At 48.9% G+C, this 24,868-nt stretch overlaps 2 protein-coding genes across 2 annotated transcripts; one reads left to right on the top strand and one right to left on the bottom strand.

The window, feature by feature from the left end:
* The first annotated feature begins 547 nt into the window (after nucleotides 1–547).
* Nucleotides 548–1,405, top strand: Ucn (urocortin). The gene is made up of 2 exons (XM_051141338.1): nucleotides 548–626; nucleotides 889–1,405. Exon 2 carries the CDS (start codon nucleotides 902–904, stop codon nucleotides 1,268–1,270), a length of 369 nt encoding a protein of 122 aa, XP_050997295.1. The 5' UTR covers nucleotides 548–626; nucleotides 889–901; the 3' UTR covers nucleotides 1,271–1,405.
* A 386-nt stretch (nucleotides 1,406–1,791) lies between these two features.
* Trim54 (tripartite motif containing 54) lies at nucleotides 1,792–24,240 on the bottom strand. Its single transcript, XM_051141214.1, has 9 exons — nucleotides 23,748–24,240; nucleotides 9,290–9,462; nucleotides 8,112–8,283; nucleotides 6,124–6,219; nucleotides 2,983–3,216; nucleotides 2,694–2,716; nucleotides 2,450–2,574; nucleotides 2,249–2,341; nucleotides 1,792–1,959 (listed from the first exon to the last, which is right to left on the bottom strand). The coding sequence occupies exons 1-9, from the start codon at nucleotides 23,913–23,915 to the stop codon at nucleotides 1,949–1,951; spliced, it is 1,095 nt and encodes a 364-aa protein (XP_050997171.1). The 5' UTR covers nucleotides 23,916–24,240; the 3' UTR covers nucleotides 1,792–1,948.
* Nucleotides 24,241–24,868: the final 628 nt, after the last annotated feature.

Raw genomic sequence — 24,868 nt, 5'->3', positions numbered from 1 at the left:
GCTGTAAAATCGTCAAGAATCCTGACAGACCCATTGGAGAGGACGGCCTTTAGGTGGGACTGTGTTGGCTCAGTTCCTCCCAGCAGAACATTAATGATCCCAGTTTGGGGACCTGGTAGCGGCCTAGGGACTGTGTCTAAGCAGCGTAGGGTTTTCCTCAGAGTTTTGGCCAGATTCTTGGCTGCGAAGAACTTCAGAACCGAGGACAGCTCTATAGTCCCTCCTCTTCCCCCAAGAGAAAACCTGGACTACCCTGTTCTGGAGACACTCTGGCTGTTCTGTGTCGGGGAAGGGCTCTGCATCCCAAACGACCAATCTTTATGGCTCAGCCAGCTTCTCCCTCTACAGACAGGGTGCTTCCAAAGCTAGCTCTAGGGACACGAAGCCTGTCGTCAGGATGCGCGCTACTCTGGGGGCTTGAAGCTGCTGGACTCGAAGCTGCCCTTGTCATTGCTTCTACAAGCAGTTCATGCTCTTTCTCTGACGTCAGTCGGAACTGTCCTGGTGCTATATAAGGCTGGCGGCGGTCCCGGGACAGACCCCGTGCTCCCCAAGGCGTCTTCAGCCCGTCCCGGGGGACAGAAACTGGAGCACTATCTTGCACGGGGCAGACACTCCGACAACCTGTGAGTGGCTCGGAGCAACGATCCAGATTCCCTTAGCACCAAGACTCAGCACTCAGCCCATCCGCTGCGACCTGCTGGGAGGGAAAGAGGGAGAGAGGGGTGGAACTGGACTGGCACCGTGGCTGGGGCTGGTGGGCAGGCTGTGGACACCAGGCAACAGCTGAGGGTCCCGGCGGGGGCACTGGGCGTGCGCGAGAAGGGGCTCGTGTCACCTGCGGCTGCTTCAAGCACACCTCACCCTATGCTGCCCCTGTGTGTCCAGGGCAGGAGGCATCATGAGGCAGAGGGGACGCGCTGCGCTCCTGGTTGTGCTGCTGCTCTTGGCACAGCTGCACCCCGGGAGCTGCCAGTGGAACCCAGAGGCTGCGGCAGCGACTGGGGTCCAGGATCCGAATCTGCGATGGAGTCCAGGGGCACGGAATCAAGGTGGCGGCGCCCGCGCGCTTCTCTTGCTATTAGCTGAGCGCTTCCCGCGCCGCACCGGATCCCGTACTGCAAGCGAGCGGCAGCGAAGGGACGACCCTCCGCTGTCCATCGACCTCACCTTCCACCTGCTGCGGACCCTGCTGGAGCTAGCTCGGACACAGAGCCAGCGCGAACGCGCGGAGCAGAACCGCATCATATTCGACTCGGTGGGCAAGTGATAGGCACAAAAGCCTTGACCCTTTCCCCTACCTACCCCTGGGCTGGAGCGCGCACGATCGGAGCTGGCTTAGTCCCGTGGTGCAGCGCCGCCCAGAGTCACCCTGAACACTCTGAGTGGCTATTTTTTAATAAAACTGCCCAAGAACTGAGCCTCTATCTTGTGTCGGGCCGGGGGAGGGCACCGGCAGCTACAGTAGCGTAGGAACTTTTCGGAGAGTAGGGCTCCCCAGGTCGGTAGGACAGACAAGCTTGCTAAGGGCGGACGAGAGACGAAGGCTATCAGTTAAGTTCCTGGGGGCCCTTTACCCAATCCGCCAAATCCCGGAACTCAGAGGTCTGAGACCCGCCCCCCCCCCCCCGACACCTTTCGGAGCCTGCAGCTCAGAAGCCCACCTATGGTGTAAGGGAGGTGCCCACGAGAGGGGGCTAGTATTTCATTTCCGCCCCTTCAGGTGGCCTGGCATTGAGAAAGAGCAGATTGATGGCGAGGCTGCTTCTATAGCTGAGCCTAAGAGGCGGACAGCGAAAGGGGCCTAGGACGTGGGACAAGGCAAGAGTCCTTTATTGAGAACCTTCCCGGGGGTGGGTCGCAGAGCTGGGTGGCACTGTGGTCTCTGCGCAAATCCTCAGCATCTCTTGCTTCCTACTGCGGGAGCGAGCTCTGGATCAGGGTCGGGTCAGTGCAGACCTGTGTTCGGGAAAGACAGCTCGGTGGGCGGGTGCTCCAAAAGTACAAGGCACCCCGCCCGTCCCCGATCCCCCCCCCTCCTCCAAACAGCCAGTTTTCCCAAGCAACCAGGTTTCTACTTGTCGAGATCTCGCAGGGTCCCCAAAGCCTTGGGAAAGAGGGAGCGCTTTTCCGCGCGCTAGGGGGCGCGCTTTGTGGCTCTTGTTGACTTGGCACCCTGGTGCCTCCAGGAAGGCACTCGCCAGGGGGCATGAGCTTGCTTACCCCAAACCCCTGGTCCAACTCTCACCTTCTGGCCCATCCAACCGCTCCTCCTCCAGCCCTGCGTTGCCCTCGTCCCCGTCCAAAGCCACTTCCTCATCCTCTTCATCACCCGCGGCGCCTAGGTGGAAGGCAGGCCTGGTGATGTTGAGCTGCGGCTCTTCTAGCCGTAGCTCCCACATCCTACCCCTTCAGCGGGTCTAAACAGTCCCTCCCTGGGCTTCCTCACCGGGCTGGAAGTCGATGGTCCGCAGCATTTCGGCCACGTGCTCCACGCTCACCGAGAACTGCTCCATGCTCTCATAGCCTGGCTCTGGCCGTCCTGCCAGCTCCACCTTCGACATTGCCCCGACCCTGTGACAGCCACGAGAGTTCAGCAGGGGGAGGGGCTCCTCTGCTTCCTCAAGTCCCTCCCAGGTCAGAAGGAAAGAATCCACAGGGTCCCTTCCTTTCCTACCGCGCAGTCCACTCACTTGTTGATCAGCTCCTTGGCCTGCTGCAGGGGAGAAAAGGAGGGCGAAGGTGAGCGCTGGGCCAGCCCTCGGCAAAGCCCCATTTCTGATTCTCACCAGTCCTGCGGGGATGGGATGGGGCGCATATCTCAATTCGTTAAGGAGAGGTTGAGAGACAGCGTGGAAGGGTGATTCCACCCCCCCCCCAGCACGTGGTGACAAGAAAGTACCGGAGGTAATTGACCCCCGCCCTCCCCCCTGCCCCGAGTCCCTCGACCTTGCGTGCCTGCAGCCCTTCCATTCCGCCCACCTGGAGATAGAGAGCCATCTGCGGCTCCTCCATGGATTGGATGGCGGACTCCACCAGTTTAGAGGAGGCCTCCAAGTGGTCTCCGTACTGACGGATGAGGCCCCGCACACGCTGCAGCTTCTCCTCTTGCTCCCGGGCCAGCGCTTGGAGGAGCTCGCCCTTCCGCTCCTCTAGCACCGCGCACAGGCTCTCGAACCTCTGGTTTAAAAATTGCTTCTGCCTGCGGCTGTTGTCCTGAAAGATCAGAGAAAGTCTGAAGGAAAGTGCGGCTAAGCACCTCTACAGCTGCCTCTGTAGAATATTTTATTCCTCTTCCCACTTAATAGAACTCAAGGAGAGAGGCAGGAAGGAAAGTGACCCTACTAGGGGCGCAGAATTCAGCTTTTTGTTTGTTTGTTTTTGTTTTTTTTCAAGACAACATTTCTTTGTGTAGCCTTGTTTGGCTGACCTGGACTTGCTTTGTAGATCAAGGTGGCCTCAAACTCACAGATATTCACCTGCCTCTGCTTCTCTGAGTGCTGGGGTTAAAGGCATGTGCCACCACGCCCGGCAGCTCAGATCTTTTCAGTTAATAATGATGACAATATATCTCAAAGTGGCTTCACTGGGAGCCACGTATGTCCCAGGCCCTGGTTCTGTTTTGCATTAATTTCACGTACGTCTTAAAAAAACAAAAGATGTAGCAACTGTGTCATTTCGGCATCATCTTTTAAAATTGAGCTTTAAATCCAGCAGTGGTGGCACACGCCTTTAATCCCAGCACTCAGGTGGATCTCTGTGTTCAAGGCCAGCCTGGTCTACAAAATGAGTTCCAGGACAGCCAAAGATACACAGAGAAACCCTATCTTGAAAATACAACAAGAGGGCTGGAGAGATGGCTCAGAGGTTAAGAGCACTGGCTGCTCTTCCAGAGGTCCTGAGTTCAATTCCCAGCAACCACACTGTGGCTCACAACCATCTAGAATGAGATCTGGTGCCCTCTTCTGGCATGTAGGCATATATGCAGGCAGAACATTGTATACATAATAAATAAATCTTAAAAAAGAAAGAAAGAAAGAAAATACAACAAGAGCAACAACAAAAATTGACTATTAGCTGGTGATGAGGGCACACGCCTTTAATCCCAGCACATTGGAGGCAGATGCAGGAGGATCTCTCAGAGCTCAAGGCCAGCCTGGTCTACAGAGCAAGTTCCAGGACAGCCAGGGGTACATGGAGAAACTCTGTCTTGAAAAACCACTTTTTAAAATAAAAATAATTTATTTATTTTATTTACATTGGTGTCTTGCCTACATGTGTGTCTGTGAGAAGGTGTCAGATCCTCTGGAACTAGAGTTTCAGACAGTTGTGAGCCACCATGTCGTTGCTGGGAATTGAACTCAGGACCTCTGGAAGAGCAGCCAGTGCTCTTAACCACTGAGCTATCTCTCCAGCCCCTTGAAAAGCCATTTTAAAAAAAACTAATTTTTTGTCCCATATGAAATTAAGCCCCCAGGCCATGGTGGCGCACACCTTTAATCTTAGCACTCAGGAGGCAGAGCAGGCGGATTGCTGTGAGTTCGAGGCCAGCCTGGTCTACAAAGTGACTCCAGGATAGCCAAGGCTACACAGAGAAACCCTGTTTTGAAAAACCAAAAAAAAAAAAAAAGAAATTAAGCCATATTTCAAAATATAAACTTTGCCTAGAGAGCTGGAGAGATTGTGCTGCCATTGGTCTGTCCTGTCTGTGCAGAGGACCTGAGTTCTGTTCCTAGAAGTCACTTCAGATGATAACTTTCTGTAACTCTGAGGGATCCAATGAGCTCTTCTGACCACCATGGGAACACACACATACACAGATACACATAACTGAAAATACAGGGCCTGGAGAGATGGCTCAGAGGTTAAGAACACTAGTTGTTCTTCCAAAGGTCCTGAGTTCAATTCCCAACAACCACGTGGTGGCTCACAACCATCTATAATGAGATCTGGTGCCCTCTTCTGGTGTACATGCAGGCAAAACACTGTGTATATACGAAAAATAGATTAAATTTTTCTTAATGTTTAAAAAAAGAAAATAAAATAGTCTACATTTCTAAAATTAATTGACTGAAAATATTGCCTCAGTATTCAAATATATTTGGTTAACTATATAATAAGGGTATACAATTATTTCTCATCACATATTTTAGTTAAATATATTCACTGGTAATTTCATACATATTTAATGTATATATGTATATAAGATATAATTACTCTTCCCTCCCAGTCTCTTATCTCCCTCCCTCCCCTATAAGCCCCTACTCCCCATGTCTTTCACATTTGTCTTTTTACTTTTCTTATTTATTTATTGTCACATTTGTATTTGTATTATTTTCAATTGGGTAAATGTGCATGGTGCATGTGAGTCCATGGAGGCCAGAGGAATTGACATCCCCTCAAGCTGGAGTTACGGGCAGTTTTGAGCCATGCAATGTAGGTGCTGGGAACTGAACTCTGGCCCTCTGCAACAGCAATACCTTGTCTTAACCACTAGGCTGTCCCACTTATTTATTTTTGAGACAGGGTCAAACAGACCCTGCTTCAGCCTCCACAGTGCTGCCATTATAGTTTTGGGTGGCCACACTCTGCTTGCTTATTTACTTATTTAGTTTATTTAGAGATAGGATCTCCGAAAGTTGCTTAGGCTGGCCTAGAATTTGGGATTATCCTACCCCGACCTCTCGGGTCATCACTATTTCATATAGTCAAAAACCAAACAAAACCAAAGCATAGAAAATGTAAGCACTGGGCAGTGGTGGCGCACACCTTTAATCCCCAGCCCTCGGGAGGCAGAGGCAGGCAGATCGATGTGAATTCAAGGCCAGCCTGGTCTACAAAGTGAGTCCAGGACAGACAAGGCTACACAAAGAAACCCTGTCTTGAAACAACAACAACAACAAAACCCCAAACAAACAGAAAATGTAAGGAACTTGACCAACATTACAGAGCCGGTGAGTGCTGGGAGCAACCTGGCTAAAAACAACCCACCCTCTGTAAGCTGAAGTCCAGAAGCTTTCTGGCCAGCTTGACTAGAAGTCAAAGAAGAACAGTTCTCTTTAAATCCCAGGGTCTTCAAACAGACTAGTCTGCCCCCCTTGACCACCCCCTGCCCAAGCTCACCTCAATGGTCTGGCACACCTCCTCCATCTGTGTGATCACTGCTTGCACCCGGTCATTGCCTGCCACCAGCATCGCGATGCCGTCACTCAGCTCACTCTGTCACGTACATGGGCCACCGTTAGAGCTGGAAGCCCGGCTTGTAGCTGCACCCTTTCATCCTGCCTCACCCATTCAGAGACATCTACAAAGATCTTGGGATAACTGGAGAAGGATGGGAAAGCATCCTGCGGGTTCTAGGATTGCCCCACCCCACATGTGAAGGGGAGTAACACTCTCTCGACACCCACCGTGTACCAGACTCTGGCTGGGCTAAATGCTGTGTCAGCAGAGTCATGCCTTCCACTAATTCTGAAAGGTGCTTAGAGCTATCCATGCAGACAACACTGCCCCCTCTTTTTCTTGTCATTCTGGGAGTCAAATAGGACTGTTAGAACTTCTCATCTTCAGCCTCCCACTTGCCGGCGCTATGCGCCCTGAGTTTGTTTGTTTGTTTGTTGCTTGTACACTTCTTGTGTTCAGTAATTCTTTCTTCTGAGAAGCCCATTCCTTGATCCATCTATTGATTTTTCAAGTTACCACTTTCTATAAGCTCAACTTGGTTCTTTGTCAAATCTCTGTTTCCATTTGGTTTTGGTATGGTTTTTCTTTGATTAGGCTTTCTATACTGTCTAAACTGCTTTTGTATTTTTTTTTTTTTTTTTAATCCTCCCTCAGCCTCCCTAGTAAACGAGATTACAGTGTACACAACAGGCCATTGGCCATTACATAGTCATTTCATATATATTTTTTCAGTTCTGGATATCTATCCAGAGTCTTGTGCTAGGCAAGTGTGCTATATATACAATTCTACTTTATTTTATTTTATTTTATTTGGCTTTGTTGTTGTTGTTGTTGTTTTTTTTTTTTTTTTTTTTTTTCTGAGACAGGGTTTCCCTGTGTAGCCTTGGCTGTCCTGGACTCCCTTTGTAGACCAGGCTGGCCTCGAACTCACAGTGATCCACCTGCCTCTGGCTCCCTGAGTGCTGGGATTAAAGGCATGTGCCACCACTCACAGCCAATTCTACTTTTTTATTGTTGTTTTATTTCTTTTTTTTTTTTTAAACAGAGTCTCTTCATATAGCCCAGGCTGGCTTGGAACTCTTTATGTAACCTAGGCTGGTCTCGTACTAGAGACCCTCCTGCCTCAGTATCCTGCAAGCTAGGCCTGCAGAGTGCCCAACCATGCCTGGCGTTACTTCTTCTACAACCATTTGTACACGGTGGGTTCCTGTTTATCGACAATTCCAGTATCTGAATTCTCTGAGGGTCTACCTCGCCATTGTTCCCGCTAACTTCACGTGGGCAGTACATTTCTCTGTGTGTCTTTGGTTGTGGACGATTATTCTATTGATCTCAATGTACGGTCAGCCTAGGGGGCTACATTGAGGTATTTTCCTCCCGCTTAGAATTTGCATTCATTTCTGTCAAAAGTCAGCTGCTACAGCTGACTGCTTTGATATCCTGGGATTCCAACACAAACCGAGGCTCTAGGAGTCCTAAACCCACTCACCTTTTGCAGGTTTTGTGGCATAGCCTCCATCTCTAGCCAGCACTGGCCATCTGAGAAATGACATCTATTCTCTTTGCAAAGGTTCTCTGACCCTACCCTCGCGCCTCCTAGGACCCCCTTTTTCTTCTCATGTGCCAATCACAGCATATCCAGAAGCTAGTTGTGTGATTTAGAAGCCCCGAGAGTGCCTGGTCCTCTAGTGTATTATCTATCATGTATCCTCTAATGCTATGAGAATAGCTGGCAACCATCAGCTTCGCCTTATGGGACAGGAGAAGAAAGTCAGGACCAGAGAGGTCAGGTGACTTCCTCAGCGCTGTGTGCACAGTCCAGCACAGAGCTCGGGCTGTGGGGCCCCGATCTGCTACGCATCACCTAACGTAGAGTGAGAACCGTCCTATCCTAGCCCCACTTCCTGAATCCCTCCTTGCCTAGGTACCTTCTGGCGTTTGTAGATGGTGGGCAGCGGGGCCACCTCACAGTCTTTGTGGGCCCCAAAGACCTTGCACAGAGAGCAGGTGGGCACCTCGCAGCTCAGGCAGTAGATGTTGATCTTCTCCTCCTCGTGCTCCTCACACATGAGGTGCTGTTCCGCCTTGGAGTGTAGCGGCCTGAGGGCAAGGCAGCAGCAACTGTCAGGGAGCCAGGCTGTGACGGACGGTAAGCAACTTACACAGTGCTCTCCCTTTGGGGGAGAAAAGATGCTCAAAGGAGGCCTGGACCCAAAAAGAGCCTATGGGGGGGGTGTGGACAAAGATGTCCCACAGGGCAGGAAGTCCTGGGAGCTGATGAGGTCAAGGATGCTGGGGTGGACTTTTTATCCCAGACCAGGAGGACGAAATAAGATTGAACACTGGCCTCTGTGGGTGTGGGGGTAATCCCCTCCTCTCTGGGTCCTTTCTCCATTGTCCTCATCACTCTTGTGCTGGTCAGTTTTGTGTCACCTTGACACAGGCTAAAGTCATCCGAGGGGAGGGAATTTCAGTTAAGAAAATACTTGCAAAAAAGCCAGGCATGGTGGCACATGCCTTTAATCACAGCATTCAGGAGGCAGAGGCAGGTAGATCTCTGTGAGTTCGAGGCCAGCCTGGTTTACAAAGTGAGTCTAGGACAGCCAGGACTATACAGAGAAATCCTGTCTCAAAAAAAAAAAAAAAAAAAAAAAAAAAAAAAGAAAAAAGAAAAAAAAAAAAAAAAAGAAAAAGAAAAGAAAAAGAAAGAAAGAAAGAAAGAAAATGCTTCCATAAGATGAGGCCGTAGGCAAGCCTGTTGGCCATTTTCTTAATTAGTGATTGATGGGGGAGGGCCCAGTCCCTTCGGTATGGTGCCATCCCTGGGCTGGTAGTCCTGTGTTCTATAATAACGTAGACTGATCAAGCTATGGGAAGCAAGGCAGTAAGCAGCATCAGCTTCTGCCTCCAGGTTCCTGCCCTGTTTGAGTTCCTGTCCTGACTTTTCTTCTGTAATGGGCTATGATGTGGGAGTATCAGCCAAGCAAACTGTTTCCTCCCCACGTTGTTTCTGGTCATGGTGTCTCATCACAGCCATGGTGACCTAACACCGGCTCTCTATCCCTGACGGTGCGGGCTCTTCCCTTGAGAGAGGCAAGCACCTTACCGGGAGGATTCCTGCTTGTAGATGTCAATGATATTTTCCACTAGCAGATTCCGCTGCAGGCCGTAGACCCCATGGCGGTCCAGGACAACCTCGTGCCTGCAAGATGGGCAGCGGAAACGACCTCCCGAAGACACCGTTGTGGAGCCCCGGGATTGCCACAAAGGGTTAGAGGCCTGCAAGGACAAGTGACAGGCCAACAGAAGTGCAATGAGGCATGAGGGAAGGAAAGAGGCGGGCTGGACACAGGAGCGATAGGAAGGGGACATTCGCTCTTCTCTGCATCTGGTGTCCCCAGACAGGAGTCTGTCAAATGACTAAGATGGGTTCCTGCCTCTGCCTATGCCTCATGCCTCAGCCAAGCTCTTTGTGTGTCCCTGCATGCAGAACATTACTTTAGCCAAGGCCTGATCAAATCTGATCCTCAGAGTCCAGCATGGAGCATTGACAGGAATGCTGATACAGGAACATTGGCAAGGGACTGGCAGTATAGCCAGTGCCCTCCAGCTTCGACCCTTACGGGCCACATGTAAGGTGACTCTGTGTGTCTGTGTGTGTGTGCGCGCATGCGCGTAATGGAAGATAACCTTGAATTCCTAATCCCTCTCCATAGACCTCCCAAGTGCTGGGATTGTAGGTGTGCCTCCCCCATTCCCAGCCCTTCCGTGTCTCTCTGTCTCTCCGCTCTCTCTAAACGGCTATCCTGCCACCACAGTGCTCTGACTAAGGCGGTGATCGCCTGACCTGATGCAACCAATCAAGTTTTCTGTCCCTGAATTTTTGGCTAAGAACTGATCTTGTGTCCATTCTGGAAATTGTGAGACAGAAACTATGAACACTGAAGGCTGGTCTACAGAGAGGGGAAAAGGGAGCTGGCAAGATGGTTCAATGGATGGGGTGCTTGCCGCCAAACCCGATGCTCGGGGTGTAATCCTTGGAACCCACTTTGCAGAGGGAGAGCCCACCCACTCCGCAAGTTTTCATCTGACCTACACTCGCATGCACTCTGTGGCACCCACACCCCCATAAGTAAATGAATGTAAAAATTTTTTTAAAAATCATTTTTGGCAAGAAGCGGCGTAGACACCCTCCCCCCACCGCCCCCGCCATGTTCCTTTATCTAGTAACAGATTGTCTAACTTGGCAAGGTCCATGGTATAGAAACAGACCACGTAGCCACGCCCCTTCTGGCTGGGCGTGGCCAGGTGACTGTGTTCTGCAATTGTAGATGCAAAGATTTTGTGCAATTTTAGGAAGTATCTCTAGTAGTAGGAGCCACGCCCTCTTTCCCTCATGTTCTCTTTTCTCCTGTTTGGAGTGTAGATTCATGCTGAACATCCATCCTGAGCCAGGACACTGAGCAGACACACTGAGAATGGCCCAGAGGTGAAAGGAGCTACTGTCTCAGGAGGCAATCCTGGACTGCCCTGCCAGCTTGTTCTTTGGAGGAGAGCAGGTGTCGCTCTTGCTCCGTGATTGCTCAGTTGAGACATGGCAATGACACCATGATCTAATGGTGTTGTGAACATTACGTCTTCTATCACCGAGCTACATCCCCAGCACTTACAACCAGGGTTTGAGGATTTTCTTTCATTTACAGTAAAACTACGACTTGATGAGCTAGAACAATGGTTCTCAACCTCTGAGTTGTGACCCTTTTGGGGGCTGAATGACCTTTTCACAGGGGTCTCCTGAGACGATCAGAGAACACGGACATTTACATTATGGTTGATAATAGTAGTAAAATTAGTTATGAAGTAACAATGAAAATAATTGTAGGCTGGGGATCACCATGACGGGAGGAATTGTATTAAAGGGTCAGAGCATCAGGAAGGGTGGGAACCACTGGCCTGGAGACTCATAGAAAACAGCGGAAACAGTGGCCACCGTCGACTCCACACGTTTGTGAGTATATTCTACAGGTAGGCTCCTGGGGACTCTAAATCCCTATTCTCCAACAGGAACGTTGGATCATCGTAAGGACTCTTAGAGGGGAAGGCAGCATCCCATCACATGAGCACATGGGTCTGATTCTTATTCTTTTCTCCAGTGGCTAAGCAGGAAATGTGGCCCTGCAGAGACAAACAGCTTAGTCTGTGAGGAGTAGACAGCTCTGCTATAAACACAGTTTTTCTTGAGACCCACGAAGCTGGAACAGATGGGTCGGTGATTACTCAAGGCTGGGTTTGCAATCTGCCCTTCTTAGGCTTGCCGTTAGGATTTAATGAGCACTGTTGGGTTTAGGGAATGTTCAAAGGGTGTGATCTCAGGTGTGAACTGAAGCTGGGGGTGGCAAGAGCTACACCTATTTAAAGACTCTACACGCTGACTATCTGGCTGTGAACTTCCATGACTCTGGAATGTTGCAATGGTGCAGGTCTGCAGCCACGTTATCTTGGTTTTAGCTCTCCTAACAGGCGTCCATTGCTCCCCTCTGGATTTGGTCTGACAGTCATCCCTGTGGCTCCTAGGCAAGTCTCTAATGTAGACATACCACTAGCTTCCACTAGCCCACACCATTAAAAATGCTATTCTGTGACGCCCCAAGGCCTGTCACAGAGATCTCAGTGCCCGGCTGAAACCCCCTTACCTGATGTTTCCACTAAGGCATTTACATTTTTTTTTTTTTTTTTTTTTTTGAGACAGTGTCTCACTATGTAGCTCTGTCTGTCCTGGAACTCACTCTGTAGACAAGGCTGGCTTTGCACTCACAGAGATCTGCTCCCGAGTGCCAGGATCAAAAGCAGGCACTACCACTGCCCACCTCAAAAATCAAGTGCCTTGATTTTTGTTTTGTTTTGTTTTTTTCAAGACAGGGTTTCTCTGTGTAGCCTTGACTGTTCTGAACTCACTTTGTAGACCAGGCTGGCCTCAAACTCACAGCGATACGCCTGCCTCTACCTCCCAAGTGCTGGGATTAAAGGCCTGCACCACCATGCCTGGCTTAAGTGCCTTGATTTATAAGATTTTTTTGTTGTTGTTGTTCTGCGACTGTATACACTTTGTAAGGACCAGAATGACAGCTCGCCTGGACCAAAATGATGGAAAAAGAACCAACCACTACAAGTTTGACCTCTGGCCACCACACTGACTATGCGCACGCATGATAAATCATGAAAATGCCATCAAAATCCTTTTTAGAATAATAAAAGCCTTCTTGGAACTCCTACCATGCTGGAACATGTTGGAATAACTTGAATCTGTGTTCCCAAGCCATTGTCATGAAGACTTGCTTGCAGAATAAACTATCTCTTGTTCCCTTTTAGGTGAGAGCTATGTTTGTTTGTTTGTTTCCTGCTCAATGCAATAACCTATCAATATTTAGAACCCAGGGAGGTGAGGAGGTAGCGAAAGAGTTCTAAGTCTGTGCATCCTGGAGGAAGCTATCTCACTCGACTAAAGGTGACTGACACTCACGGAGTGTGCTCAGTAAATGCTTGACCCCCAAACGCATGAAACTCACTGTTAGCGTTGTGCCCAAGCTTGAGGGCCTGTTGTGGTCAAGTACAGGCACTGTAGGCTTCCCAGGTGTTGCTGAATCTGATCTAATCTTCAAGAGCTTTTGAAAAGACAGTGGGGGAAACTGGGCATGGTGCCGCGCACCCGACTTGTGAGGCAGGAAGATCAGGAGGTCAAGGTCAGCCTGGGCTATAAGAGACCTAGTCTGAAAAAAAGAATGTGTGCATGTGCTGAGATAGCCCGATTGAAATGCTTGCCTCACAGGCATGAGGACCAGAGTTCAAAACCCAGAACCATGAAAGCTGGGTGTGGTGGCAGATGCTTACAATCTCAGTATCATTCCTCAGGCAACAGCAATGCAATCTGGGTAAAAGTACAGCATGTCCTGACTTTTTTTCCCCCTCACTGGCTTTCCTTTTTTTTCTCTCTCTCTCTCTCCTTTTTTTTTTTTTTTTTTTTTTTTTTTAGGCAGGGCAACCCAGGCTGGCCTCAAACTTCAGTCTGTAGTTCAAGATGACCTTGAATTCCCAATTATCCTGATCCCACCTCCCAAGAGATAGGATTACAGGCATGTACAACCTATATCACACTTCTACATAATTTCCCTTAAAAAAAAGAAAAGAAAAGAAAAGAAAAGAAAAGAAAAAAACAGGGACTCTGGAGTTTGAAAAGACAGATCAAACACAGAACTAAAACAAACCATTTATTCACAAAAATTCAATGCTCACACCTAACAAGCAACAAAAGGCGGCGCTAGAGAGCCGTACTAAAAAATAACCAACCAAGTAAGATTCGGGAGGTCGACAAAGAACAACTGTTACAGCATCTCACATTGAAGGTGCCATTTGAGAAAGGCTTGACGTCGGGGTAGACAGGTAGCCAAGAGAGATGGGCTGGAAAGCCCTTGAGGAGATGGGAGAGACTACAGGAGCATTAATTTAAAATTGGGAAGGCTCCTGGTAGTGGTGGCATAATTTTAATCCCAGCACTGGGAGGCAGAAGCAGACAGATGTCTGTGAGTTTGAGGGCCAGCCTGATCTACAGAGCAAGTTCTAGGACAGCCAGAGAAACCCTGTCCATCCCCCACCATCCACCCCCCCCCCAAAAAAAAGAAGGAAATGAAGTGATGGGGGTGGGGGAGCTGGAGACGAAGGCCTCACTGCAGAAGGGTTCTGAATCTCTGAGGATCTAAACTTGGTTTTGTAGGCTGGGTTTCTAAACTGGGAGCGGGAAGGGGAGTAGATTTTACTTTAACAGAGTTAGCACGGATGGAGGGATGGGGGAGACTAAAGGCAAGTGCCACAGTCAATGCCAGGGCACAGGTGGGATCTGGACTGACCAGTGTCTGGACTTGGGGGCAGGAGGAAGGTGGGGAGATTCTGAGCTGTAGACCTGGGTGCTGGCTGGGGAGATGCTGTGGCCCGAGGCCACAGACTCAGCAAGATCCAGCAAGAGTCCAGGGAGTCTGTGAGCTTAGAGGCACACATTTCACTAACCTCCAGCAGGACTGAGCATCCCTATGACAACAAAGGGATACCACAAACCACAGCACTCTAAACAGCCCCTGTGACGTCACCCACAGAAATTGGTTGTTTGCATATCACATTGCACTTATGATCATGTCTTATCATGTTATTAGGCCCACTGCTGATCTCATGGCTTGTTTGTTTGCTTGCTTGCTTATTTGTGTTTTGTTTTTGTTTTTTTGAGACAGGGTCTCTATGTAGCCTTGGTTGTCTTGGACTCACTTTGTAGACCAGGCTGGCCTCAAACTCACACAGCCATGTGCGTCTGCCTCCCAAGTGCTGGCAATGAAGATGTAGACCACCTCACCTGACAAAACATTGGTTTTAAAAATGGAACCATAGCTAGTATGGTGATCACACCATAGCCTGTGTAGTGAGTTCCAAGCCAGGCAAGGCTACACGGTGAGACTCTGTCTCAAAGAAAGAAACGAAACCGCCACTTGCTTCTTGGCCCTTTGTCTAAGACCAAGTATAGAAGGGGTCACGAGCTTTACAGACTGAAATTACCCTCTTGCCCTGAGTGTAGATCCCTAAATTTTCTCATCACAAATAGGAATCTTAGATGAGAGCCTTAATAAACTTTCAAAGGGATGGCCGTCTCTATTCTGGGTAAAGATCTCTCTCCACCTAATTAATATTCAGCTGCCAAAATGTGCTTCTCTGTTGCTGTTTACGTTGCTATCTTAAGGAGTAGCTGATTGGCTCTGTCATATGCCACAGCTGCTGTGTTCTCCCATGAGATGTCATGCTCAGAGTCAGCCCCATAAAGCACAATTTCATATGCCAACTATGTGACTCGTGGAGGAAGTGGCATCACCCTATGAAACAGAGCACGGCACCTACATGGATGTCCCCACCCTGCCCCTTTGGGTGACTGTAACCTGTGTTCCGTTTTCTCCCCTACAATGGCCGTAACACCACTTTATGGAATGACATTAAAGAAGGTGCCCAACAAAGTGTAAAGCACTACATGAACAGAGAGGACCATTCGCGACCTTCATCTATACTGTAAAATAATGACTGTGTGGTGCCATGGGGCGTGGAATAACTGCTCCCTTTTCACTGTGAAGGTTGAAACAAAATAAACAGAGTTAGAGATGCAGCTCAGTGGCAGAATGATGCGTAGGATGCTCCTTCCTCAGCACCACAGAAAACAAAGGGGATGAAGCAAATGGTCTGGGGATGTGGCTCAGCTGGCAGTGTTTGCCTGGTGTGCACAAGGCCTGGCTTTGATCTCCACCATCATATGACCTGGGTGGGATGGCAGGCACATGCCTGTACCAGCCCTTGGGAGGTTGAGGCAAGAGGAGGAGAAGGTCAAGGTTATACTCCGATACACATTGGGTTCAAGGTCATCCTGCGACACAAACAAACAAGGAATGGAGCAGGTAAAGGGAATTTAATCCTAGGCTTTGTTCAAGGCTTCGGCGCAGCAGCCGTGGTCTGAACCTTTCTCTTGAGGGCTGCACGATGCCTTCTAGTGCCTCTGCGGTCTCTCTAGAGAAACTCCCTAATGAAGTCACGCCGGCAAATGTATACACAGCTCACAGGGTTTGCCCTCTTCCCTGGCTACCTGGAGAATGCTAATATGGAGCAGAAGCTACTACCCCTGTGACCTGACGGCCTTGTGGATTTTGTGAGACAGACTCTAGGTCACACTGGGCAAAGCACAGGAACAGAATGGGCGGAAGACATCTGGTGAAAAGCAGCCCAGCCATGGAAAATCCAGGTGTTACTAAAAACTAAAATGCTGGCTGAGAGGCTGGGGCCCTCTGCTGAAACTGAAACTTAAGAGACAGAGAGGAATGGGTTGAGTGAGGAGGACCTTGGTGGCAAAATAGAAAAGCCTTTAAAGGGATCACCCATACAAGCACGGTGTCTCTTGCCTGTAATCCAAAATTCGAGATAAAGTAAGGAAAGCCAAGAGTTCAAAGCCTGTCTGTGTTACATGAGTGTGTGTATGTGTGTGTGGGGGGTGTGTGTGTGTGTGTGTGTGTGTGTGTGTGTGTGTGTGTGTGGGTGTGTGTGTGTTTTCTCTGTATGTAGCTCTGGCTGTCCTGGAACTCGCTCTATAGACCATATTGGCTTTGAACTCAGAGAGCCACCTGCGTCTGCTTCCTGAGTACTGGGATTAAATGTGTACACCAGCACAGTTTGGCTTTTTTTTTTTTTTGAAAGCAGACTATTAAAATTGCAAGACCAGCTGGGCGTGGTGGTGCGTGCCTTTAATCCTTTAATCCCAGCACTCAGGAGGTAGAAGCAGGCAGATCGCTGTGAGTTCGAGGCCAGCCTGGTCTATGAAGTGAGTCCAGGACAGCCAAGGCTACACAGAAAGACCCTGACTCAAAAAACCAAAATAATAATAATAATAATAATAATAATAATAATAATAATAATAATAATAATAATAATAATAATTGCAAGAGTTGTTCCTACTTTAACAGCCCTTGGGACTAAGGAATTGGTTCCTCAGATAAGGAACTTGCCACCCAAGCATGAGGACATGAGTTCAGATCCCCAGTGACCACATAAAAGATGAGCATGGCACTAAGTTTATAACTCCAGTGCTGGGCAGGGATGAGAGGGAGCAAGCGGGGACAAGAAGGAGGGATGGAGAGCCATACACAATGTCAGCCTCAGTCCCCCACACATGCCTGCACAGGAGGGGGAGTGAGGGAAAGCTGCGGCTGCAGTCAGAATGGAAAATGGATGAATGAATGAATGAGTTAATTACTTAATTTTTTTAAAGCAAAAATAAAGCCGACTCTGAGTGGAGGCCTGTATTTGACGGCAGCTGGGTTGAATAAGTAGCTGAAGCCAGGGTAGTGTGAGGCTAAGCTTACCTTTCCCAGACTTCTTTCCCTTAGAGAAATGTGATCTCCCCTCCCCCTTTTCCTGTCCCCTTCCCCCTCCTCTCATATTCAGTCTTAAATAGCCCAGGCTGGCCCTGAACTCACTATGTAGCACTAAGGATAACTTGTGAAATCTGATCCTCCTGCCTCTACTTCTCAAATGCTGGGATTACAGCATTTATGATTACGAGCCACTTCCCCACTGCACCTCGTTTCTGCATTGCCGGGGATTAAAAATCAGGGCTTGCTGCACTCTAGGCAAGCACTCTATCCACAGGGCCACGTCGTAGCAGTGCGGCAGCGCTCTTTTTTTTTTTTTTTTCCCTCTGTCAGGCCCTCCCTAGCTGGACTTCCTCCAGCAGCCTCCTTCTAGCACCTTCTGGTCTTCTGCTGAAGGACAACAGGTTGCTTCTCAAAACAAGTGCCCACAGCAAAGCGGAGGCAGATACAAAAATACACTGAAGGCTTGCTTTACAGTAGTTTTGGACATGAATAGAGTTTACAAATACAGAAACACATGGGAAGATGTTTGTGTCAAATTCCCACACCAACAGCTTTGCTCCCGTCAAAATTTTTGGAGGCTAAGTGGGTGTGAGTGTGGGAAGGGAGTGGGGAGAAATTAGAGGGGTTAATGTCATATTTTGAAGTTTTCTGTTTCAGATCAGAGGGAAAGAGTGTTATAGCTTTAAATAGATTTATAACAGCAGCTAAGTAGAATAATATGGAGATGAGGGCTTGAAATCCAGTTCATGCAAACATGATGCTGAGCATCATGGTAAGCACTTGCAATTCCAACAGTGGGGAAACTCAGATGAGAGACCAGCCTCATCTACACAGTGAGTACAGGTTAGCTTATGCTACAGTGAGATTCTCTCTCAAACAACAATGATAAAAGTAACAGGCAAAACTGAAGATAATTGTGTTGGATGAGTCAGGATTAGATTATGGATGGTGATGATCAAGAATTTCCTTTGAGGGCTGGAGAGATGGTTCAGCTGTTAAAGGCTAGGCTCACAACCTAAAATATAAGAATTTCCTTTAAAACAAAACAACACACTCAAAGAGGCAGAGGCAGGATGATCTCTGAATTTGAGGCCAGGCTGGTCTACAAAGTGAGTCCAGGACAGTCTTGAAAAAACAAAACAAAACAAAACAAAACAAAAAAGCCCACCAGGGGCTGGAGAGATGGCTCAGTGGTTAAGAGCACTGCCTGCTCTTCCAAAGGACCCGGGTTCAATTTCCAGCATCCATATAGCAACTCACAGCTGTCTATAACTCCAAGATCTAACACTCTCACACCAATGCACATAAATTAAAATTAAATAAAATACTTTTAAAAAAGCCAACCAACCAAGCAAAAACAAAGCAAGAAGGTTGGGCGGTGGTGGCAGCACATGCCTTTAATCCCAGCACATGGGAGGCAGAGGCAGGCAGGTCTCTGAACTCAAAGTTAGCCTGGTCTACAAAGTAAGTTACAGGACAGCCAGGGCTACACAGAGAAACCTTGTCTTGAAACACACGCACACACACATGCACACGCGCGTGCACACACACAGAAGAGGAGGAGGAAGAAGAGTTGAACAAAGGCAATTGGCCTAGTGCAAGTGTATATACGGGCAAACATGTGCCTAAGGATGGAGATTTTTAGAAAGATTCTCAGGGAAGTTGGTAATGCTTGTTTGTATTTGATAAAGCAAATTAAAGATCTGAAGTTAGTGGCAGATTCATTTTTCCTGCTATAAACTCCCAAGACATTTGAAAAGAATTTACACATAAAAAATTAAATATGAGCTGGGCAGTGGTGGCACATGCCTTTAATCCCAGCACTTGGGAAGTAGAAGCAGAGGCAGGTGGATCGCTATGAGTTCGAGGCCAGTCTGGCTTACAGAGTGAGTTCCAGGACAGTCAAAGCTACACAGAAAAACCTGTCTCAAAAAACAAAAAACAAAACAAAAAGTAACTGCGGTATACTGGTGTCCTGTCTGTAAGTGTTGACTTTCTAGGCAATGTTCTGAAGGTTTTCTTCCTTAGTGGTTTGAAGATGGGGGGACTAAAAGTCCTATTCTCGTCACCATACTTAGAAAACAGACAATCTGATTATGCCTAGAGTTGTCAAAATGTGGAGGCAGTGTGTGAAAAGCGAAATATGCTCATCTTTCAGACTGAGCTGTAATGTATATAGACGGGTGCAGCTGGGTAACTGGGTCGGCCTCCCCCAGACCCTCCAAAATAAAGCACTGGGCTGTCCATGCCGCTCCCTGAGGAGGGCTGGGTGCTCTGCTCCAGACCAGCAGAGCCATCTCAGAGCCCTGCTGACAGCCATGCTACCTCTCAACTAATCTACACAGATTTGGGTCTCATTTGTTTGGTTTTTAGGACAGAGTTTCATGTAGCCCGGGCTAGCCTTAAATTACCATGCTGCCACCTCCTGTGTATGAATTACAGGTATAAACCACCACACTCAGTTTACTTGGTGCTGGGATTAAACTCAGAGCCCTGGGCATGCTAGGCTAGCCCCCACTGGTATACCCCCAACTCCTCATCTGTTTGTTTGAAGACAGGATCTTGATATGTTGCCCAGGCTGGTCTCAAAACTCACAGCCCCTCTTCAACACAGCATCCTGAGCTGCACCAATAGGTGTGCCACGCATCTGCCCTTGCACAGGGCTTGTCCCCAAACCTTCCGAGATCTAGAGCTTCAGTGTTCTGCCTTGAAGAAGGAAGGTCACATAGCACTTTAGAGTCCCTCTCTGGCTGCTCCTGTCTCTGTGCTGATACCTTATCGAGAATCAACATTCTCGAGTTTGTTTGCTCTTTTTTTTTTTTTTTTTTCCTTAAAGAAACCTTGTCTTGTTTTCAGAGCTGAGGAGCGATCCCAGGGCCTTGTGCTTGCTAGGTGAGTGCTCTACCACTGAGCTAAATCCCCAACCTTGCTCGTTTTTAAAACTGAGTCTCCTATAACAACCTCGGCTGGTCTGGAGCTCACTGTACAGACCAGGCTGGCTTTGAACTTAGAAGAGACCCACCTGTCTCTGACTCTTGTGTGCGAGGGTTAAAGGTGTGTGCCACCATATCCTGCCCCTTAGCTTCTTTGTACAGAATTTAGTTTTCCAAATTTCTCTTTGACTTCACATATTTTGGATATGCTCAGTGGAGATAGCTCAGTGGGTAAAGCCAAGTCTGACAACCTGAACTCAATCCCCGGGTTCTACATAGTGGAAGGAGAAAACCTAGTCCTCCACACACATGCGTGGCACAAGCATGGGAGAGAGAAAGACAGAGCGAAAGAGAGAGACAGAGACAGAGGGAGAGAGAGAGAGACAGATAGAGACAGAGGGAGAGACAGAGACAGAGAGAGACAGACACAGACACAGAGAGAGAGAGAGACAGAGACAGACACAGAGAAAGAGAGACAGGGAGAGAGACAGAGAGAAAGAAGGAGAGAGACAGAGAGACAAAGGGGGGAGGAGAGAGAGAGAGACAGAGGGAGAGAGAGAGACAGGAAGAGACAAAGTGCACACAAACACACACACTGAGAGACAGAGGCAGCAAGAGACAGACAGAGAAAAAGAGAGACAGAGACAGAGAGACAGAGGGGGAGAGAGAGACAGGGAGAGAGAAAGACAAAGTGCACACAAACACACACACTGAGAGACAGAGGCAGAGAGAGAGAGCACACACACATACACACACACACACACACACACACACACACACACACACGGGGTGGGGGGAGGAAGTAGATGTTTTCATATAAATACATAAGAAAGATGCCATTTCTGGATGTCTCATCTTTAAAGGTGTTGATTATTCAGACCAAAGGAAAAACCACAAGGGTGGGCAAGGCCTGGCCACTTCCACAGAACTAGCTATGTAGCCCAGGCTGGCCTCAAACTCACAACAATCTTGCTGCTTCAGCCTCCTGCATACTGGGATTACAGGAGTGTGGCACCACAGCTGGTGAGAATTTTTGGTTTTATTTGTTGGTTTGAGACAGGGTCAGAATACATGCAGTCTAGGCCCCAGACAGGGTGATCCAGGCCGCTACAGCCCAGAATAAAAGGAAACCTTAAGAGGACTCACAGGGACAATGGCAGGAGAGATTTTGGGGGTGCTGGGTACTCAGTGAAGGAGGCAAAAGACACGAAGCATGCAGAAATGTTATGATGGCCTAACTTAGCTGGAGAGACAGTCCAGCAGGTGGCAGCCCAGCAGGTGACAGCCCAGCAGGTGGCAGCCCATGCTGCTCTTCTAGAGGACTAGAGTTTGGTTCCCAGAACCCAAATCACAAGCTCACGAACAGCTGCAACTCTAACTGCAGGGGACCTGATAACCCTTTTCTGGCTTCTGTGGGCACCTGTATGCACATGAGTGTGCACACATACACACACACATTAAGAACAACCTTTTGTGGGGCCTGTGGTGTAGGGCAATGGTAAGACACATGCTTAGTACACACAAGGCCCCGGTTTAACCCATGTCACCAAAGAGAGAAAAGGGGCTGAGGAGGGCATGTGCACTTTTTTTTCTTTTAAGATTTCTTTTGTGTGTACATATTTTGCCTGTATGCATGGTGCTAGTGTCAGGGTGGGGGCAGGGTCAGAAGGGAGCATTAGAGCCCCTGGAAACGGAGTTACAGATGGTTGTGAGCCACCATGTGGATGCTGGGAACTGAACTTGAGTTGTTTGGGAGATCAACAAATGCTCTTAACCACTGAGCAAGCCGCCTCTCCGGGCGAAACTTTTCTTTTCTTTCGAGATAGGGTCTTGCTACGGCATCCTGGGCTGTGCTGGTGTACTTGCTACAAAGACTGGGCTAGCCTTCAGCTCGTGGGGCTTCTCCCTGTGCTGGGATCCCAGGCATGTTCCTGGCAAGAAGCTTATCCTTGATGCTCCTATCACAGACTGGCACACCATGACAGCCAGCTCTGATGTGTTCAGCTTTACTTCTGCAAGGTCTCGTGTCTGTGCGTGTGAGCCCCGCCCCGCCACTCCCTGACCTCTGCTCTAGGCTACAGCCTACGCAAACCTCTACCAATGACACAGAGCAAGAACGCCAAAATATGAGCTTATAAAGGATTCTGGCATATGCATTTATTTAGTTGGGTAGACAGGGTCTCCTATGGCCCAAGCCAGCCTTAACCTCGGTCTCCAGCTACCACCTCCCAAGGTTGGATTTACAGCCATGCATCACCATGGCCAGCTCTTTTGTTTTTGTTTTTGAAATGTGTGGACAAAAATGGTATCACTGACTTCACTTAGTTATGCTTGGCCTCGTGGCCACAGATACCCAGGCATTTCTGGGAAGTAGAATTGTGTTTCTGCCTTCTGTCTGTCTGAAAGCCACCTGAGTACCAGTTATCCCATAGGCCTCTTTACCAGGTCAGAAAGGATCACAAATGCAAACCTAGGTAGAACTCCTGTTGCCCTGGCCCACTGTGTCAACCGAGCTCCCTCATGGGCAGAGGAACTCTGCCTTGGCTGCACAGCTCTGCTGTCATTGTAGGATTTCTCACCAATTTGTAATTTTAGATTTTTTTTTTTAATTTACTTTTGAGACAGAGTCTTGTTATGTAGCCCACCTTGGTCCAGAGTTCATTACATAAAGCCTAAAGATGATGACAATTGCTGGGTGGTGGTGGCGGCGGCGGCGCACGCCTTTAATCCCAGCACTTGGGAGGCAGAGGCAGGGGGAGCGCTGTGAGTTTGAGGTCAGCTTGGTCTACAAAGTGAGTCCAGGACAGGCAAGGCTACACAGAGAGACCCTGACTTGAAAAACCAAAACCAAGGGAAAAAAAAAAGATCATGACAATTAATTGCCAAGCATTTGGCGGGGGTGGGGGTGGTGGCAGGGGGTTGGGAGTGATACTGCTAATCCCAGCACTAAGGAGGCAGAGGCAAGAGGATGTCTGTGAGTTCAAGGTCAGCCTGGTTTGAATGGTGAGTTCCAGGACTACATAGAGAGACCCTGTTTCAAAAATGAGACACAAAACAAAACAAAGTAGTAATGACGGTTTTCCTGCTCCAGCCCTTCCAAGTGCTGGAATTACAGGAGCGTACCACCATACCCAGCTGCAGTTTGCGTGTGTGTGTGTGTGTGTGTGTGTGTGTGTGTGTGTGTATGTGTGTATCTGTCTGTGTTCATGTAAGTGGAGGTCAGAGGTCAACTTTCGGGAATCAGTTCCTGCCATGTATGTTTTAAGGATCACACTCGGGTTGTCAGGCTTGGCAGCAGGCACCTTTACCTACAAACCATCTCATGACTCTATTATTCCTCACTGCTTCAACATTTCATCAATCTCTTCTCCAGAAAAGCCTTAAAACGAATGAAATCTAATCCAAGCTCCCACAAAGCCCATGTAAAACCACCCTTCTTTTCCACTTTCTGGCCCCCCCAAGGCCTCATCACACTTTCTAGCTTGCCTTAGACACAGGCTAGTGCTCGCCAGCCTCAGGGCAGCTGCTGACTCATGCTTACTCTGGGATCCTACAAGCGTCCCTCTAACCCCCCCACCCCCCCCCCCCCCCCCGATCACTCAGCCAGGGCAGTTTTATATCCTCCCACCCGTGGGATCTCCTATACTGTCCTCCTCCTTGACATAACCCGCCCCTCCCTGAGCCCACCTGGAAGACGTCATTGGCACACTTGCGGCACAGGTTGTGTTGGCAGGGCAGGATCACCACGGGCTTGGAGAACATCTCCAGGCAGATGGGGCAGATGAGCTGCTTCTCCAGGTTGTCCATGCTGTGTGCATCCCCTAGCAGCGGCTTGAAACCCACGGTGAAGTTCATCCCGCGGCGCTCTGGTGCCTGCCTTGCTGTGGCCCTGTTTCCGGCCGGCCCTCACTGCCTGTGCGCCCTTCCTCGGTCACTATGTGGTGTCTGTGGATTCTTGGGATCCCTGCTATTGCTATTGCTCCTTCTTCAAAGAGTGACGTTTCCTGGCCCTTCCCGTAACCGCGTCTCTCACGTCTGCCTATTTCCAGACACTTCTGCCTACACTCCTTGCTCAGAACCCTCACCAGGCACTTGTAGCTTTATCTCTTGTTCCCCTAAACTACCCTCTTGCTCACTCTTCGGGGAGCAGCACTGTTTGTCCCTTCCTCCCTAGAGAGATTAATATTACTGTGGGGGTGGGGAGACAAGGGGCATCCGTGTGACATTCCAGGTCCCAATTTAGCTCATGTAAGGCGAGCCACAGCTGTCCCAGACTGAGTGACCCTGACTCACTCAGGAATGGGTGGCCAGCAAAGGTACGGCCTCACTTGCTGTTACTAGGAAGGCTCCTGCAGACATGGGTCTCCTTGTTGTAGCTTGGGACCTTCTTCCAAACATCAGTGCAGTTTGAACTAGCCTGTGGGGGAGATGTCACACATGGCTTGGGTCTGGACAGATCCACAGACAGTGTCATCTCTTCCTCCACAGGCTTAAGCAGTGACCCTGGCCTTCCTCTTAGAGACTGCATGATTTAGAAGGGGAACACCAGACCATAGAGAGAACTTCTTGTCCCATAGGTCTGCCCCATTAAAAAAAAAAAAAGTATTTATCATATATACACAGTGTTTTGCCTGTATGTACACCAGAAGAGGGCACCAGATCTTATTACAGATGGTTGTGAGCCACTATGTGGTTGCTGGGAATTGAACTCAGGATCATTAGAAGAGCAGGCAGTGCTCTTAACCTCTGAGCCATCTCTCCAGGCCCTAGGTTGGCCCCATTTTTTTTCTTACAGCCTTAAAACAAAA

Source organism: Acomys russatus, chromosome 1 (genome assembly GCF_903995435.1).
Source record: "Acomys russatus chromosome 1, mAcoRus1.1, whole genome shotgun sequence".
NCBI lineage: Eukaryota > Metazoa > Chordata > Mammalia > Rodentia > Muridae > Acomys > Acomys russatus.
The sequence above is the reverse complement of the archived record's forward strand: the minus strand, read 5'-3'. Positions and strand labels throughout refer to the sequence as shown.

What these genes read in the sequence shown, in the direction of transcription:
- Trim54 (XM_051141214.1), bottom strand. Translation starts at nt 23,915, where the DNA reads ATGAACTTCACCGTGGGTTTCAAGCCGCTGCTAGGGGATGCACACAGC. An exon ending in AGGTGTGCCAGACCATTGAG is followed by an intron (nt 3,217 to 6,123) that starts GTGAGCTTGGGC and finishes CTGATCTTTCAG; the next exon opens with GACAACAGCCGCAGGCAGAA. An exon ending in AGATGGCTCTCTATCTCCAG is followed by an intron (nt 2,717 to 2,982) that starts GTGGGCGGAATG and finishes TCTCCCCTGCAG; the next exon opens with CAGGCCAAGGAGCTGATCAA.
- Ucn (XM_051141338.1), top strand. Translation starts at nt 902, where the DNA reads ATGAGGCAGAGGGGACGCGCTGCGCTCCTGGTTGTGCTGCTGCTCTTG.